Below are 13,912 nucleotides of genomic sequence, written 5' to 3'. Positions count from 1 at the left end.
GTAAAGTCAAACTGTTCTCACTCCTTGAATTCTATTCTCACACTAATAACAACTATAGCAAAAATCCTTCCTTATATTCTCTGCGATCTTGCCCTGTTAGTGGATCAATATACTTAGAATTCCCCGTCGATTATGTAATCAATTTCCCAGAAATCCTGTCCCCTTTGTGGATCAATACACTTAGAATTCCCCGTCGATTATGTAATCATTTTCCCAGAAATCTAGTCTGATCTTGTGTTACATTTGAATTCCACATCGTTTATGCAATAAATTTCCCAGAAATCTAGTCCCCTTCGTGGATCAGTATAGAATTCCCCGCCGATTATGCAATCAATTTCCCAGAAATCTGTCCCCTTCGTGAATCAATAAAATTGTACCATTAGTATTCAGTGCGCATGTGCAAATCTCGTCTTGGAGTCAATAAGCTTAGAAACATCCCCTGATTGACCTAGAAAAAGACACGTGATTTTGTCCCGTTAGAATCGATTATCCAGCAATTGTTGTTGAACTTATGTCTACATCCAAGAAATATCCAGCAAGTGTTTTTGAACTTGTCTACATCCAAGAAACATCCAGCAATTGTTGTTGGACTTATGTCTACATCCAAGAAACATCCATGAATTGTTGTTGGACTTAAGTCTACTTCCAAGAAACATCCAGCAAATGTTTTTTAACTTTTGTCTACATCTAGGGAAACAACAAATAAATTGACCAGCAATCACAATCATCAAATAACCATCCATGAGCAAAACAGAAACAACATCAAATAACCATGAAAAACACCAAATAACCATCAGACAGAACAAAACCATCAAATAACCATCAACAAACAGAATAAAAACATGTAAAAATTATGTAAGCCCAGTATGTACTAGCCCATTCCTTCTTTCGTTCTACTCCATCTTTGTAATGGTTTACTTGATGATGGGCAATAAAAAACATTCATTTGTTCATTCATAATTATAACAGTTAAAACCAAAAGCATAAATAAAATCAAATAATCTACCAAGCATGAAACTACCACAAATCGGTATCGATAAATGAATGAAACCCAAAACGAACAGAAATTACAATAAATAACCGAGTCAAACTCAAAATGAGCAGAAATTAACGTAATTTGGGCTCAAAACCCCAATGCCTTCCCAAGGCCAGAACATAATTTGCACTTTCTGAAAAAAAATATAAATGTTTTTACTTTTATAACTTTAATAAATACAATAATATTAACATTTTGATTACTAAATATCAGTATAAGTATATTAAACTGAGAATGCATATTCATTTGTATTTTTTTCAGTAAAGTGAAAATTATCTTCTGGCCTTGGGAAGGCACAGGGTTTTTGAGCCCAACTTATGTTAATTTCTGCTCGTTTTAGTTTTGTTCGGTTATTTATTGTAATTTATGTTTGTTTTTGGTTTCATTTATTTATCGATGCTGATTTGTGGTAGTTTCCCGCTTGGTAGATTATTTTATTTTATTTTTGCTCATTTTTGGTTTAATGGAGTTCTTTACTTTTCTTTGAAAAACTTGTTGTGTGGCCAAATTTTTTTTTAATTAATTTCTGTTTGTTTTATATTGACATAGTCTTTTCAGGTAAAAAGTAAATAATACTTTAAGTTTTTTCGGTTTCTTAAGACTTTATAGTTTTGCCTGCTATTTGTATGCTGGAGAAAAATTTTCAGCTATTTTTAACTGCATGCACCCTTTTAAAAATCTGGACACAAATAGTAGTGTTTAATTTAGTTTCATGCCTCTTCTAGTTCACCTGAAATGGAAAACTTGATACCATTCGCAAAAAAATCTGTTTACTTTCTTCGATAGCTTGGATACACTTACGCTATTTTGATTTGGTTTGCCCTGAAGACTGTTGGGGGGGGGGGCGTGTTCTGCTCAAAGGTATAATTTCCTCAACTTTAAATTGCGTGAACAAAATAGCAATCTCAAAATTTGATTGGATGTGTTTGGGGAAATGGAGGGCGTGGAAGGGTGTTAGTTACCTTCCTATCACTTTCGACTATTAAAAAGGGCACTATCCATTTCAATTTCCAATCGAATGAGCCCTTTTTGAGGTTTCTACGACAACGCGTTCTATAAAAACTTTATTTGCCCCCAGGGCACAACTTACAACCCTTGCCCTGACGGATGAGGTTGAGTGTCCTCCTCAAAAACATAATTTCTATCTGGAAATCAACTACGCTAAACAAAATGGCTATCTCAAATTTTTTATTGGATGTGTTTCGAGAAATTGTGGGCGTGGAAGGGGTGTTAGTGGCCTTCCGATCACTTTTGACTATTAAAAAGGGCACAAGCCACTCCGATTTCGAATGAAATGAATCCTTTTTAAAATTTCTACGACAACTTCTTCGATGCAAAGTGCCCTGGTATAAAGGAAAAAAATCATAAATAATACATTGTGCCAAAATCGTTCTTATCTCCAGGGCATAATTTAAAACTCTTGCTTTGAGGGTTGTGGGGGAGTGTCCTCGTCAAAAATATATTTTCTATTTGGAAATCAACTATGCTGAACAAAATGGCTATCTTAAAATTTGGAATTGATGTGTTTCGGGAAATGGTGGGCGTGGGAGTGGTGTTAGTTGCCTTCCAATCCCTTTCGACTATTAAAAAGGGCACTAGCCACTCCAATTTCCAATCGAACGAGCCCTTTTTGGGTTTTTACGACAACTCCTTTGATACCAAGTGCCCTGGTATGGCAAAAACAAAACAAAAAATAAATAAATAATACATTGTGCCAACATCGTTCTTTACTTAGGCAGCACGATTGCGCTGCCTATGATATAGAGGTGGCTTCTGCTGAACAACTGACATATCTTGGCCTACCGATTGCATCAGATATTAAGTATAGGCGCAAACTACTTATCTCAAATTTTCTCTGAGAAATTAAGGGGTATGGTATGTTGGTATTGTGTAAACGTATGTACAATTGCCTTGTCCTAGCAAGGCTCTATCACACTTTTGTAATGCCACATGTTCTTGCGGCTTCCCCTTTTTGGACATAAATACATTCATTCGTTCATTCATAGTTATAACAGTAATCAAGTATGTTTTTGAAACGTGGTAATTTCCGAAAACAACGGGCGATTTGTTAGATGTTTTCCAGAGGAACTGTCTACAGATTGTCTTGGGTAGCCGTTTTGCTGACCTTTGAAACAGTAAGCTTTACGACAAATGGGGCTCTATGGTGCTTTCTAGGGCTATAATGAGAGAAAATAGGGATGGCTAGGACAAGCTCTGCTGATTAAGGATGACACTTTGCCCAAGATTATTCTATTTGTTCATTTGTCTAGGGCCAACCGAAATGGAGGTCGTCCCCAAATGTGGTGAGAAGAAGTCGTAAGAAAAGATTTAAGGGAATTGGAACTTTGGGAGGTTGTAAAGATGAAAGCTTTGAATAGATTATGATGGAATAGGAACGCGCGCTGCTGTTTTGGCCTAAGGTGGCTTGTTGCTGCAGTGAGTTGTTAGTAGTAGTAGTAATATATAGAAGTAGTACCGGGAGCCTGGCTACTTAGCCGCCGGGCCCCGCGGAAGGCTTCTATATATGGATTCTCATTGTTGCTTGTCTTCTATCTTTTCATATTGTGGTCTTTTCAAAGATATTTGATTGTTAAGGCCAGTCTGATTTTTAACAACGATTCTATTAAGCTTCAAACTTTTGGCTTTCTTTTCTAAGGTTTTTGAATTGTTGTAATCCCTTGTTCAAATATACACAAACATTTTTGCAATTACCAATTCTTTACTTTTTACGCAATTTAATGTCTTTTCATACTGTATCTTTTCAAAGATCTTTGATTATTAAAGTTAGTCTGATTCCTAAGAACAATATCTACTAAGCTTCAAACTTTAGGTTTTCTTTTTTAAGGTTTTTGAATTGCTGTAATCCCTTGTTAAAATATATATACATATTTTTGCAGCTACCATTTTTTTGCACTTTAATCAATTTAGTGTTTTCTCATACTGTATCTTTTCAAAAATATTTGTTTATTAAAGCTAATTCGATTTTTAACAACGATAACTAAGATCTACTAAGCTTCAAACTTTTGGTTTTCTTTATTAAGATTTTTGAATTGTTGTAATCCCTTGTCAAAATATATATATATATATATAAATATTTTTGCAACTACCAATTTTTTTCTTTAAGCAATTTAATGTCTTTTCATAATGTGTCTTTTCAAAGATATTTGATTATTAAAGCAAGTCCAATTTCTAACAATGATTTTTACTAAGCTTCAAACTTTTGATTTTCTTTTTTAAGGTTTTAGAAGTCATGTAATCTCTTGTTAAAATATATAAAAATATTTTCACAATTACCAGTTTTTGCTCTTTAAGCAATTTAATGTCTTTTCATGCTGAACTCTGTTCAAAGATATTTGCTTATTCAAGCTAGTCCGATTTCTAACATTGATATGTACTAAGCTTCAAAATTTGGGTTTTCTTTTTAAGGTTTTTGAATTGTTGTAATCCCTTGTTAAATTATATACAAATATTTTTGCAGTTACGCCATTTAATGTCTTTTCATACTGCTGCCTTTTCAAAAACATCTGATTATTGAATCTAGTTCAATTTCTAACAACGATATGCACTAAGCTTGAATCTTATGGTTTTCTTTTTAAAGGTTTGTGAATCGTTGTAATCCCTTGTCAAAATATCGAATGATCATTTGAAATAATTGCAAATTTTCGTTTTTTGGGCCTTCCTGCTAACATTATATAACTGGCTGCGTTCAAACCTGTAAGCTTAATCGAGTGGATTTTATCTAACAAAAAACAAACTAGTTTTAAAAGGTATTTTTCTAGTTTGAATTAAAACATTAAAACTATTGCTCAGGCACCTTACATATTTTTGCAGTTTACATAATGACTATAGCAATTCTGAACTGAACCGGCACTGCTACACGGCAGGGTTATTGATTGATTCTTATTTTCTTATTTGATTATTTGATTGATTCTTATTTGATTCTTATTTGATTCTTATTTGATTCTTATTTGATTGATTCTTATTTTCAATATATTCTTATATATATTGATTCTTATTTTCTCCTATCTTCCAACTGCAGACAATGTGAGGTGGTAAGAAAATTCTGTAGCCTCACCGTAAAGTTGCTAGCCATATTTGGCAACAGGTTTTACATGACTTCTGTAGAAACCTAATTGGCCTGGTTTGAACAGGTCTTTAGAGTAAAGAATTTCAACGATTCTTCAAAGAATATTAAAGAATCGTGGAAGGATTGCATTCAATCAAAAGAATATCAAACAGTTCGTGGCAACGAACTATAAGTAAGGAGCGACCCGGGTCAATGGTAACCGAAACTCTAGAAAACGGGTTTTTGATACCAATAAATAAATCAAAAGAATCAGATTTCAATACTGAATTCAAATATATATTTTTCATCAAGTTTAGTCCTACCCATCAAAAGTTACGCGCCTGAGAAAATATGTATGATTTTCGAAAAAAGGAGGAAAGACCCCCTAAAAGTTCTAGAACCTTAATGAAAATCACACCGTCATATTCAGAGTATCAGAGAACCCTACTGTGGAGGTTTCAAGAACCTATATACAAAAATTTGGAATTTTGCATTTTTTGCCAGAAGAAAGATCACGGATGCGTGTTTATTTGTTTTTTTGTTTGTTTTTTTTGTTTTGTTTTGTTTTTTACAGGGGTGATTGTATCAACCCAGTGGTCCTAAAATATCGCGGGAGGACTCATTGAAACGGAAATTAAAAGTTCCAGTACCCTTTTTAAGTGACCAAAAAAATGGAGCGCAACTAGGCCCCCTCCCACGCTCATTTTTTTCCGAAAGTCACCTGATCAAAATTTTGAGATAGCCATTTTGTTCAGCATTGTTGAAAATACGCTAACTATGTCTTTTAATATGACTTAATCCCCCGAAGTCCTCGGGGGGAGGACTGAAAGTTATGAACTTTGCCCAATGTTAACATATACTATTGGTTATTAGGAAGTATACAGACGTCTTCAGGGGGGATTTTTTCTGGTAGTAGGGGGGTGGTGGGTCGGTGGATATGTGGGAAGGTCTTTCCACAAAGTAAGTTTTCATGGGGGAAGGGACATTGCTATGAAGGGGGCGCCGGATTTCCCAGCATTATTTAAAAAAAGATCAGAAATTAAATATGTAAAAAAAAAAGTTTTCCAACTGAAAATAAGGAGTAACATCAACCCTTAAAACGAACAGAAAATATTACGTGTATGATCCCCTAGTCAATACCTCGCTCTTTAAACCAAAGATTTTTTAGCACTTTCATAAGAGCTATTTATTCTAAATATCGGCCTTTGTGATTAAGGGGTCGTTTTTAATGAATTGGAACAAAATTCGAACTTCAGCTTAAAGAGCGAGGTATTGACTAGGGGGCGATCCCTCTAATATACGTATTAAAAATATATGAATATAGAAGTTCGATACGTAAGTTAATTCGTAAGTTACGTATATTTATTACTAATAAAAACGTTCGTGAAAAAATTAAACAAGTTTCGAGAAAGCCATTTAACCAAATAAAAGTAAAATTAAAATGCAAATTTTGTTTTAATTATTCACGTACGGTGAGCCAAAATAAAAATCTGCATTAATTTAAAAACGTTCAAAAATTAAATTAAAAAGAATTTTTTTTTTAACTGAAAGTAAGGAACGACATTAAAACTTAAAACGAACAGAAATTATTCCGTATATGAAAGGGGCTGTCCCCTCTTCAGGGGCTGTCCCCTCTTCAACGTCCCGCTCTTTACGCTTAAGTTTGACTTTCTCACAACTCTTATTTTTTTTAAACAATAAAAACTTTATCATAAAGAGCGAGACGTTGAGGAGGGTCAGCCCCTTTCATATACGGAATAATTTCTGTTCCTTTTAAGTTTTAACGTCGTTCCTTACTTTCAGTTAAAAAAAAAACTTGTTATTTTTATTTAATTCCAAGAAAGATGCCCTACGATATTAATTTTCAAGAGATCAAGTTGCTTTATTCAATGAATGGCTTCATTCTTAAAGACAAAGTCGGTGTAATAATATAGTACCCCTCGGCAAGGGCGGATCCGGGATTTTTTTTTCGGGGGGGGGGGGTTACTAATTTTTGACTCAGTTTTCGACTAATTTTACTGATTTTTACCTAGGTTTTATTAATTTTCGACTTATTTTCGACTCGGTCAAAAATTTCGGAGGGGGGGGGGTCAAACCGGGTAACCCCCCACCCCCACCCCCACCCCCCTGGATACGGCCTTGCCCCTCGGTACTCCTGTACTAAACACAATCTTTTATATACTGCAAAGAAACCAGTCACGAAAAACCCGAGGTATCCACTCGACCATAGCCAAGATTGACGCTATCTGATGTTGTCTAAACAAGTATTCAGGGGTTTCTCACTTTGGAATTATATTTAAACTGTTGTTTTTTTAGGGGGGTTTTATCCCCCCCCCCCCAATAGGCAAAGATATAGCCCAAATTTGTTTCTAAACTGTTGCATATTCATCCTATTTTATTTTATTTCATTAGCATTAACCAAACTAGCACTATATAAAAGAGTGCGTTTAGTACAGGAGTGAGATTTACCCACAGGATGTTAGTCCTCAAGAAGGCTTCTTAACCTTAACGAAAGAGGAAGGCGGTGATGTGATTATATTATTGAAGCTCTAATTCACAAATCACAAAGAAAAAAAGCTGAAAACGGCTGGAAACTTCAAAACCTGAAAAAAAATAACAAGGCAGGAAACTTCTTTTTTCGTGCACTGAGGTTAAATAACAAAAATTTGAAAATTTTTAATGTTCAGCAGCTGGATTGGAAAGAATATAAAAGCGCTATTGTGGTGTACTTATTTTGAGAACGAGTAAAACTACAATTTTAGCTATTTTTTCAAGCAGACACTTTAATCTTTTATTGATTAAAAAAACCTTCGTAAGTAATGCTATGGTCCTCAGTCGAAAATCAAAATGCTGTAAAACAGAAGGAAATTAATATCCAAAATTGTTATTAAGAGACAAACCATAGAAAAATTTACATGATCCATTTTTCTATGTTTTCATTTTGCAAGCATAAGTATAATTTTGTAATTTCTTTATGTATCACCAGAATGAGGTCAATTATGTTATTTTGATGATAGAACATATAGGTTAATAATTTTTATTTATTTTTTGTAGGTACACTTGCAGATATACAATGTCATTTTGGAATAGGAGATGCAGAAGGAGGTCTGATTCAGACTCTCTTCATAACAGCCTATACTATTGCTGCCCCACTTTGGGGATACTTAGGGGATAGGTACAGCAGACGGTATATCATGGTAATAGGTATAATTCTTTGGAGTGCCGCTGGCATGGCTAGCTCATTCATGGGACGAGATGTAAGTTTCTTATTTAGTCTAAAGACCATGAACAGTAGTTTAATAATAAAATTTTCACAAATACCATTCTTCTCCATTTATTAGTTACCCCACTTAGTATCTCGGAAATATTTTCGTTTTTTTACCTACTTGTCTCGACACAAGATTTTCTGTAAAAAAAAAAAAAAAAAAAAAAGAAGTGAAATATAACTATTGGAAATATGTGATAATTTTACTTTGACAAAATCAGCCAAATTTTAAAGTAAAAAAATTAATGAGAGATGCCGGCAAAGGAAACTGATAAGAGATGAAGTGGACACTTTAATGTGTTTAATATTGTGAATAAAATGACAGGAGGAGTTACTCATTTGACAAGCTACTAACGGCATTACATTGCTTTGGACAAATTTTTATGGAGTTGAGTGAATGCAACTTGAGTGTCTTCCAAAAATTTATATACCATCCTTTTGTAATGTTTAATGATGTTTGGCATTTACGTAACAAAAAACTATAACATACTATAAATATATTTTCCTTCGGCATTAGATCCTTAGCTCAAATAATGAATGTAAAATAAAATGACTGCATCTTATACAAAATAGCACATTCGGGATATTCTCAAATGAACTGGGCCTTTTTGTCAACAAACCTGACAAACAAGATTTATTTTTGTTGATTGAAATTTCAGAATCATAGATATTTTTGATTCTTTGTTATAATCTGCATGCATAGCGTCCGATCACTTAAATATATACCATTCGTTAACCAACATTCGTTAACATATACATTCGTTAACCAACATTAATATAAAAAAAATCGAAACCTGTGAAAATTCGATCGGCTTTTGGATACAGTTACGATTTTCTGACAATAAAACATTATCGAAAAAAGACAAAAGCAATTAGTTTGGCAAAAAAATAAAGTTAAAAGTATAATTAATTACGCTGAGCATAAGGTTCCACTCCGTTTTCAAAAATTGATATAGCAAAAAAATTCTTTCATCTTGCTTATTAGCTTACCTTTGTTCAGTCTATACTCAGTACCTCATTCTGGATTAACACGGCTTTGATTCAAAATCAAATGAAACTTTGTTCCTGTATCTTCTCCTGTTTTTGTTCTTGTATTTGATCTTGTGTTGGTTCTTGTTTTTGTTCCCGTGTTCCTTCCCTTCTTTGTTGTTTCATTCTCATGCTCCTTTCTTAAACAAAAATTCCCGTTTTGGTCCCTGTGTTTGTTCCCATGATTGCTCCTATTTTACGACTTTTGAATTTTCCTACAATTATATCCCCTTTCCAAAATCCATATGTCCTATATATCTTGTATTTTTGTAACATAAGTGAAAGACTTGGCTGTTTATATGTTGCTGTTCAAGCGATCCAAAATTCCAGGTCTCTGGTTGTTATGAAAAATGGCTGTAAGTTGCCGCCAAAAAGTGCAGTTCTTAGGATAAACTCCATTTTACTTTTCACTTTTGGCTTTTTAAAAACTAGCAACAGCTTCCAATTTCAAGTTAAAAGAGCTTCCATCTATTCTATGACGGTCCCTTCTATTTGAAGGGATTGGGAAACAAAAACTTGGAAGACAGTTCGCACTTTACTAAAGGCCCACCAAAAAGGTAGCATTCCGATTTTCAGGAAAGCAACTGAGTTTTTATTCTGAGAATTTTTAAAGATATTGTTAACAACATACCCCTCCGACTCTCTATCTATGTGGCATAGTTGCACAAACTACGTGGAAAAGCTTAAAGAAGGTAGGAAGTCAAATGTTGATTTGATACCCTATTTTAACAAAAAAAATATTGCCTTTTTTGTTTGATTGCCTAAGTTAGACCATGAACTTTTTGTAAATTTCAGTAGAAGTGACCCTATTGACCCCGTACGAACACATGTGCTGCCATCTACAATTTAGTTTAATGCTGACGGGACATAATTTATTCAAGGATTATCGATCGAGTCTAATGTGGGTGTGTCAAGGTCAATCGATCTGTTGTTGTTGTTGTTTAGCCACGTGCGAATGACATGAGGGGTGATTTACATAGTCGATGGGGGAATTATTGATTCACGAGCATGGGGAATTATGAAACAATATGGTCATAGAGTCCCTAGGGAGAAAGATTACGTAATCGCTCAATGACCTCTTTTTCCAAGATCGATTTATTTGTTGTTTCTATGTGTAATAACTCGGGGGGGACGAAGGTTGCACATGCGCATTGAATTCTAACGGGAACAATGTTATTGATTGCGTAATCGAAGGGGAAGTGAATTTCCGAGAACTTGATTGCGTAATCGAAGGGGAAGTGGATTTCCGAGAACTTGATTTACATAATCGCTAGGGGAAATTATTACTCACATCGATGAGAATCAACAAACATGGCTTCTTTATTCTTAGGTCTTAGGATGTGTTTCCTTAATAAACAATCCGTGCTTATGATTTTTTTTTTTAGATTATAATGAGAAATAGTACATGTGACCTTGATATACATAATCGCTAGGGGAAATTATTGATTCACGAAGGGGAGAATTAAGAAACATTAAGGCTTCTTTAATCTTAGGTCTGAGGAAGGGGGAATTAAGAAACAAACATGGCTTCATTGTTGTTTGGTTAGCTTAACCTGAGAAATAGCACCTGTGAACTTGATTTACATAATCGCTAGGGGAAATTATTGATTCACGAAGGGGAGAATTAAGAAACATTAAGGCTTCTTTAATCTTAGGTCTGAGGGATAAACATTCTGTAGGACAGAGAGAAAAATTAATATTCTATTTTTAAATAGGGCTTCATTGATCTTTAGTGTCAGGAATCATAATTGACATCACTTGATATCTTGGAATTATGCGGGAGTCTAAAGAGATAGAAATTCTATTTTTAAATACGGCTTCACTGAGCTTTAAGTCGGAGAGATAAATTGATATTCTAACGAAACCCTAATAGTTTAGCTAGGAAAATTTATGAGATGTAGAGATTAACGTAGGAAAGGGTTTCCTAGAAATTTGAAATGCGTTAGCGCAGAGATGCCATACAAAAGGAACACGCTGAAATTACGTTTAGGGATTATTTGGGTGAAACGGTTTTATCTATTTTATGGGATTATTTTGGCGAAACAGTTTGAGCCATTTGAAAGAAGATTTTAAGAAAGGTTTTAGAAGAGAATTTGAGGGTGAAACTCTGTGGTCGTTATAATACACAAGTTCCATTTGAACAGTGTTGTGAGGTCCTCTACCCCAACCCCAAAGGGTTCCGATCCCCCACCCCAACCCCGAAGGAAGCCCCCCGGTCCTCAAAGGTCCCCCAAGCTCCCAAAGAGCCCCAGCCCCCAAACGCCCTCCTCAGACCCTCAAAGGCCCTCCTCTGGTCCTCAAAGGGCCCCCGGACCCCCCCAAGGGCCCCCCGGCCCCCAGAGGCCCTCCCCCCGGTCCGCAATGGTCCCCCGGGCTCCCAAAGAGCCACCGTCGCCCCCAAAGGCCCACCCAGACCCCCAAAGGCCATCCCTGGGCCCCCCAAAGGACCATCGAGCTCCCAAAGGACCAACGGGGTCCCAAAGGCCCTACACCGGCCCCAAAGGTCTCCCAAGGTCCCATAGAGCCCCAGCCCCCCAAACGCCCTCCTCAGACCCTCAAAGGACATCCCCAGCCCCCCCCCCAAAGGCCCATCGAGCTCCCAAAGGACCAACGGGTCCCAAAGGCCCTCCATCGGTCCCCAAATGTCCCCCAGGCACCCAAAGGTCCTCCCTGTGCCACAAAGGCCCCCCAAGCTCCCAAATGGCCACCGGCGCCCCCAAAGGCCCACCCAGACCCCCATAGGACACCCCCGGGCCCCCCAAAGGCCCATCGAGCTCCCAAAGGACCAACGGACCCCCAAAGGCCCGCCCCCGGCCCCCAAATGTCCCTCCGGACCCCCAAAGGCCCGCCCTGTGCCCCAAAGGCCCACCGGTCCCCAAATGTCCCTCCGGACCCCCAAAGGCCCTCCCTGTGCCCCCCCCGTGCACCCGTCTTTCGTTGATGTGTGTTGTCTGAAACCTATGATTTGTGATGTGTAGTTTGCTACTTCAGGCTTTTCTGAGCTAAGGTTTCCTAGTATTTCCTAGGTGAATGTTGTCTGAAACCAATAGTTTGGGATGTGTAGTTTGCTATTTTTGACTTTTCTGAGCTAGGTTTCTTAGTCTTTCGTTGGTGTATGTTGACTGAAACCGATGATTTGGGATATGTAGTTTGCTATTTTTGACTTTTCTGGGCTGGATTTCTTAGTCTTTCATAGGTGTGTGTTGTCTGAAACCTATGATTTGGGATGGGTGGATTGCTACTTTTGACTTTTCTGAGCTGGATTTCTTAGCCTTTCATAGGTGTTTGTTGTCTGAAAGCTATAGTTTGGGATGACTAGTTTGCTATTTTTGACTTTTCTGAGCTAGGTTTCTTAGCCGTTCATAGGTGAGTGGTGTCTGAAACCTATGATTTGGGATATGTAATTTGCTATTTCAGACTTTTCACAACCGGATTTCTTAGTCTTTCGTAGGTGTGTGGTGTCTGAAACCTATGATTTAGGATGTGTGGGTTGCTTTTTTCTGACATTTCTGAGCTGGATTTCTTAGACATTCGGAGGTGTGTGTTGACTGAAACCTATGATTTGGGATGGTTTATATTCTAATTTTGACTTTTCTGAGCTGGATTTCTTAGCCATTCGTAGGTGTGTGTTGACTGAAGCCTATGATTTGGGAGGTATAGTTTGCTTTTTGGACTTTTCAGAGCTAGGATTCTTAGTCACTCATAGGTGTTTGTTGTCTGAAACTTCGAGTTTGGGATGAGTAGTTGGCTATTTCAGACTTTTCTGAGCTAAGCTTTCTTAGTATTTCGTAGGTGAATGATTTCTGAAACCGATAGTTTGGGATCTGTAAATTACTATTTCGGGTTTCTTTGAGTTGGATTTCTTAATCTTTCATAGGTGTGTGGTGTCTGAAACCTATGATTTGGGAATGTGTAATTTGCTATTTTCGACTTTTCTGAGCTAGGTTTATTAGCCTTTCTTAGGTATGTTTTGTCAGAAAATTATGATTTGGGATGTGTAGTTTGCTATTTCAGTCTTTTCTGAGCTAAGGTTTTCTAGTATTTCGTAGGTGAATGTTGTCTGAAACCAATAGTTTGGGATGAGTAGTTTGCTATTTTGACTTTTCTGAGCTAGGTTTCTTAGTCTTTCGTTGGTGTGTGTTGACTGAAACCTATGATTTGGGATATGTAGTTTGCTATTTTTGACTTTTCTGAGCTGGTTTTCTTAGTCTTTCATAGGTGTGTGTTGTCTGAAACCTATGATTTGGGATGTGTTGATTGCTACTTTTGACTTTTCTGAGCTTGATTTCTTAGCCTTTCATAGTTGTTTGTTGTCTGAAACCTATAGTTTGGGATGACTAGTTTGCTTTTTTTGACTTTTCTGAGCTAGGTTTCTTAGACGTTCGTAGGTGTGTGTTGTCTGAAACCTATGATTTGGGATATGTAATTTGCTATTTTTGACCTTTCAGATCCGGATTTCTTAGTCTTTCATAGGTGTGTGGTGTCTGAAACCTATGATTTGGGGTGTGTGGGTTGC

The 13,912-nt window shown here is 36.5% G+C and overlaps 3 protein-coding genes across 3 annotated transcripts in view; 2 read left to right on the top strand and 1 right to left on the bottom strand.

Moving 5' to 3' along the window:
• Nucleotides 1-8,443, top strand: part of LOC148945915 (protein spinster homolog 1-like) — a 28,492-nt gene extending 20,049 nt beyond the window's left edge. The window contains exon 2 of the mRNA XM_089098186.1: nt 8,157-8,443. Within this exon, the coding sequence (XP_088954312.1) occupies nt 8,157-8,443 (287 nt within the window). The remainder of the gene's footprint in view (nt 1-8,156) is intronic.
• Nucleotides 1-13,912, top strand: part of LOC148945912 (transmembrane protein 120 homolog) — a 545,739-nt gene that overhangs the window by 374,981 nt on the left and 156,846 nt on the right. The window lies entirely within an intron of this gene.
• LOC148945914 (protein spinster-like) overlaps nt 8,485-13,912 on the bottom strand; it is a 35,714-nt gene continuing 30,286 nt past the window's right edge. Inside the window, exon 6 of the mRNA XM_089098185.1 lies at nt 8,485-8,508. Coding sequence (XP_088954311.1) covers nt 8,485-8,508 — 24 coding nt within the window. The remainder of the gene's footprint in view (nt 8,509-13,912) is intronic.

This window comes from Artemia sp. Qi Xiang Cuo, chromosome 12 (genome assembly GCF_049724085.1).
Source record: "Artemia sp. Qi Xiang Cuo chromosome 12, ASM4972408v1, whole genome shotgun sequence".
NCBI lineage: Eukaryota > Metazoa > Arthropoda > Branchiopoda > Anostraca > Artemiidae > Artemia > Artemia sp. Qi Xiang Cuo.
Note: the sequence above shows the minus strand (reverse complement) of the source record. Positions and strands in the feature narration are given on the sequence as shown.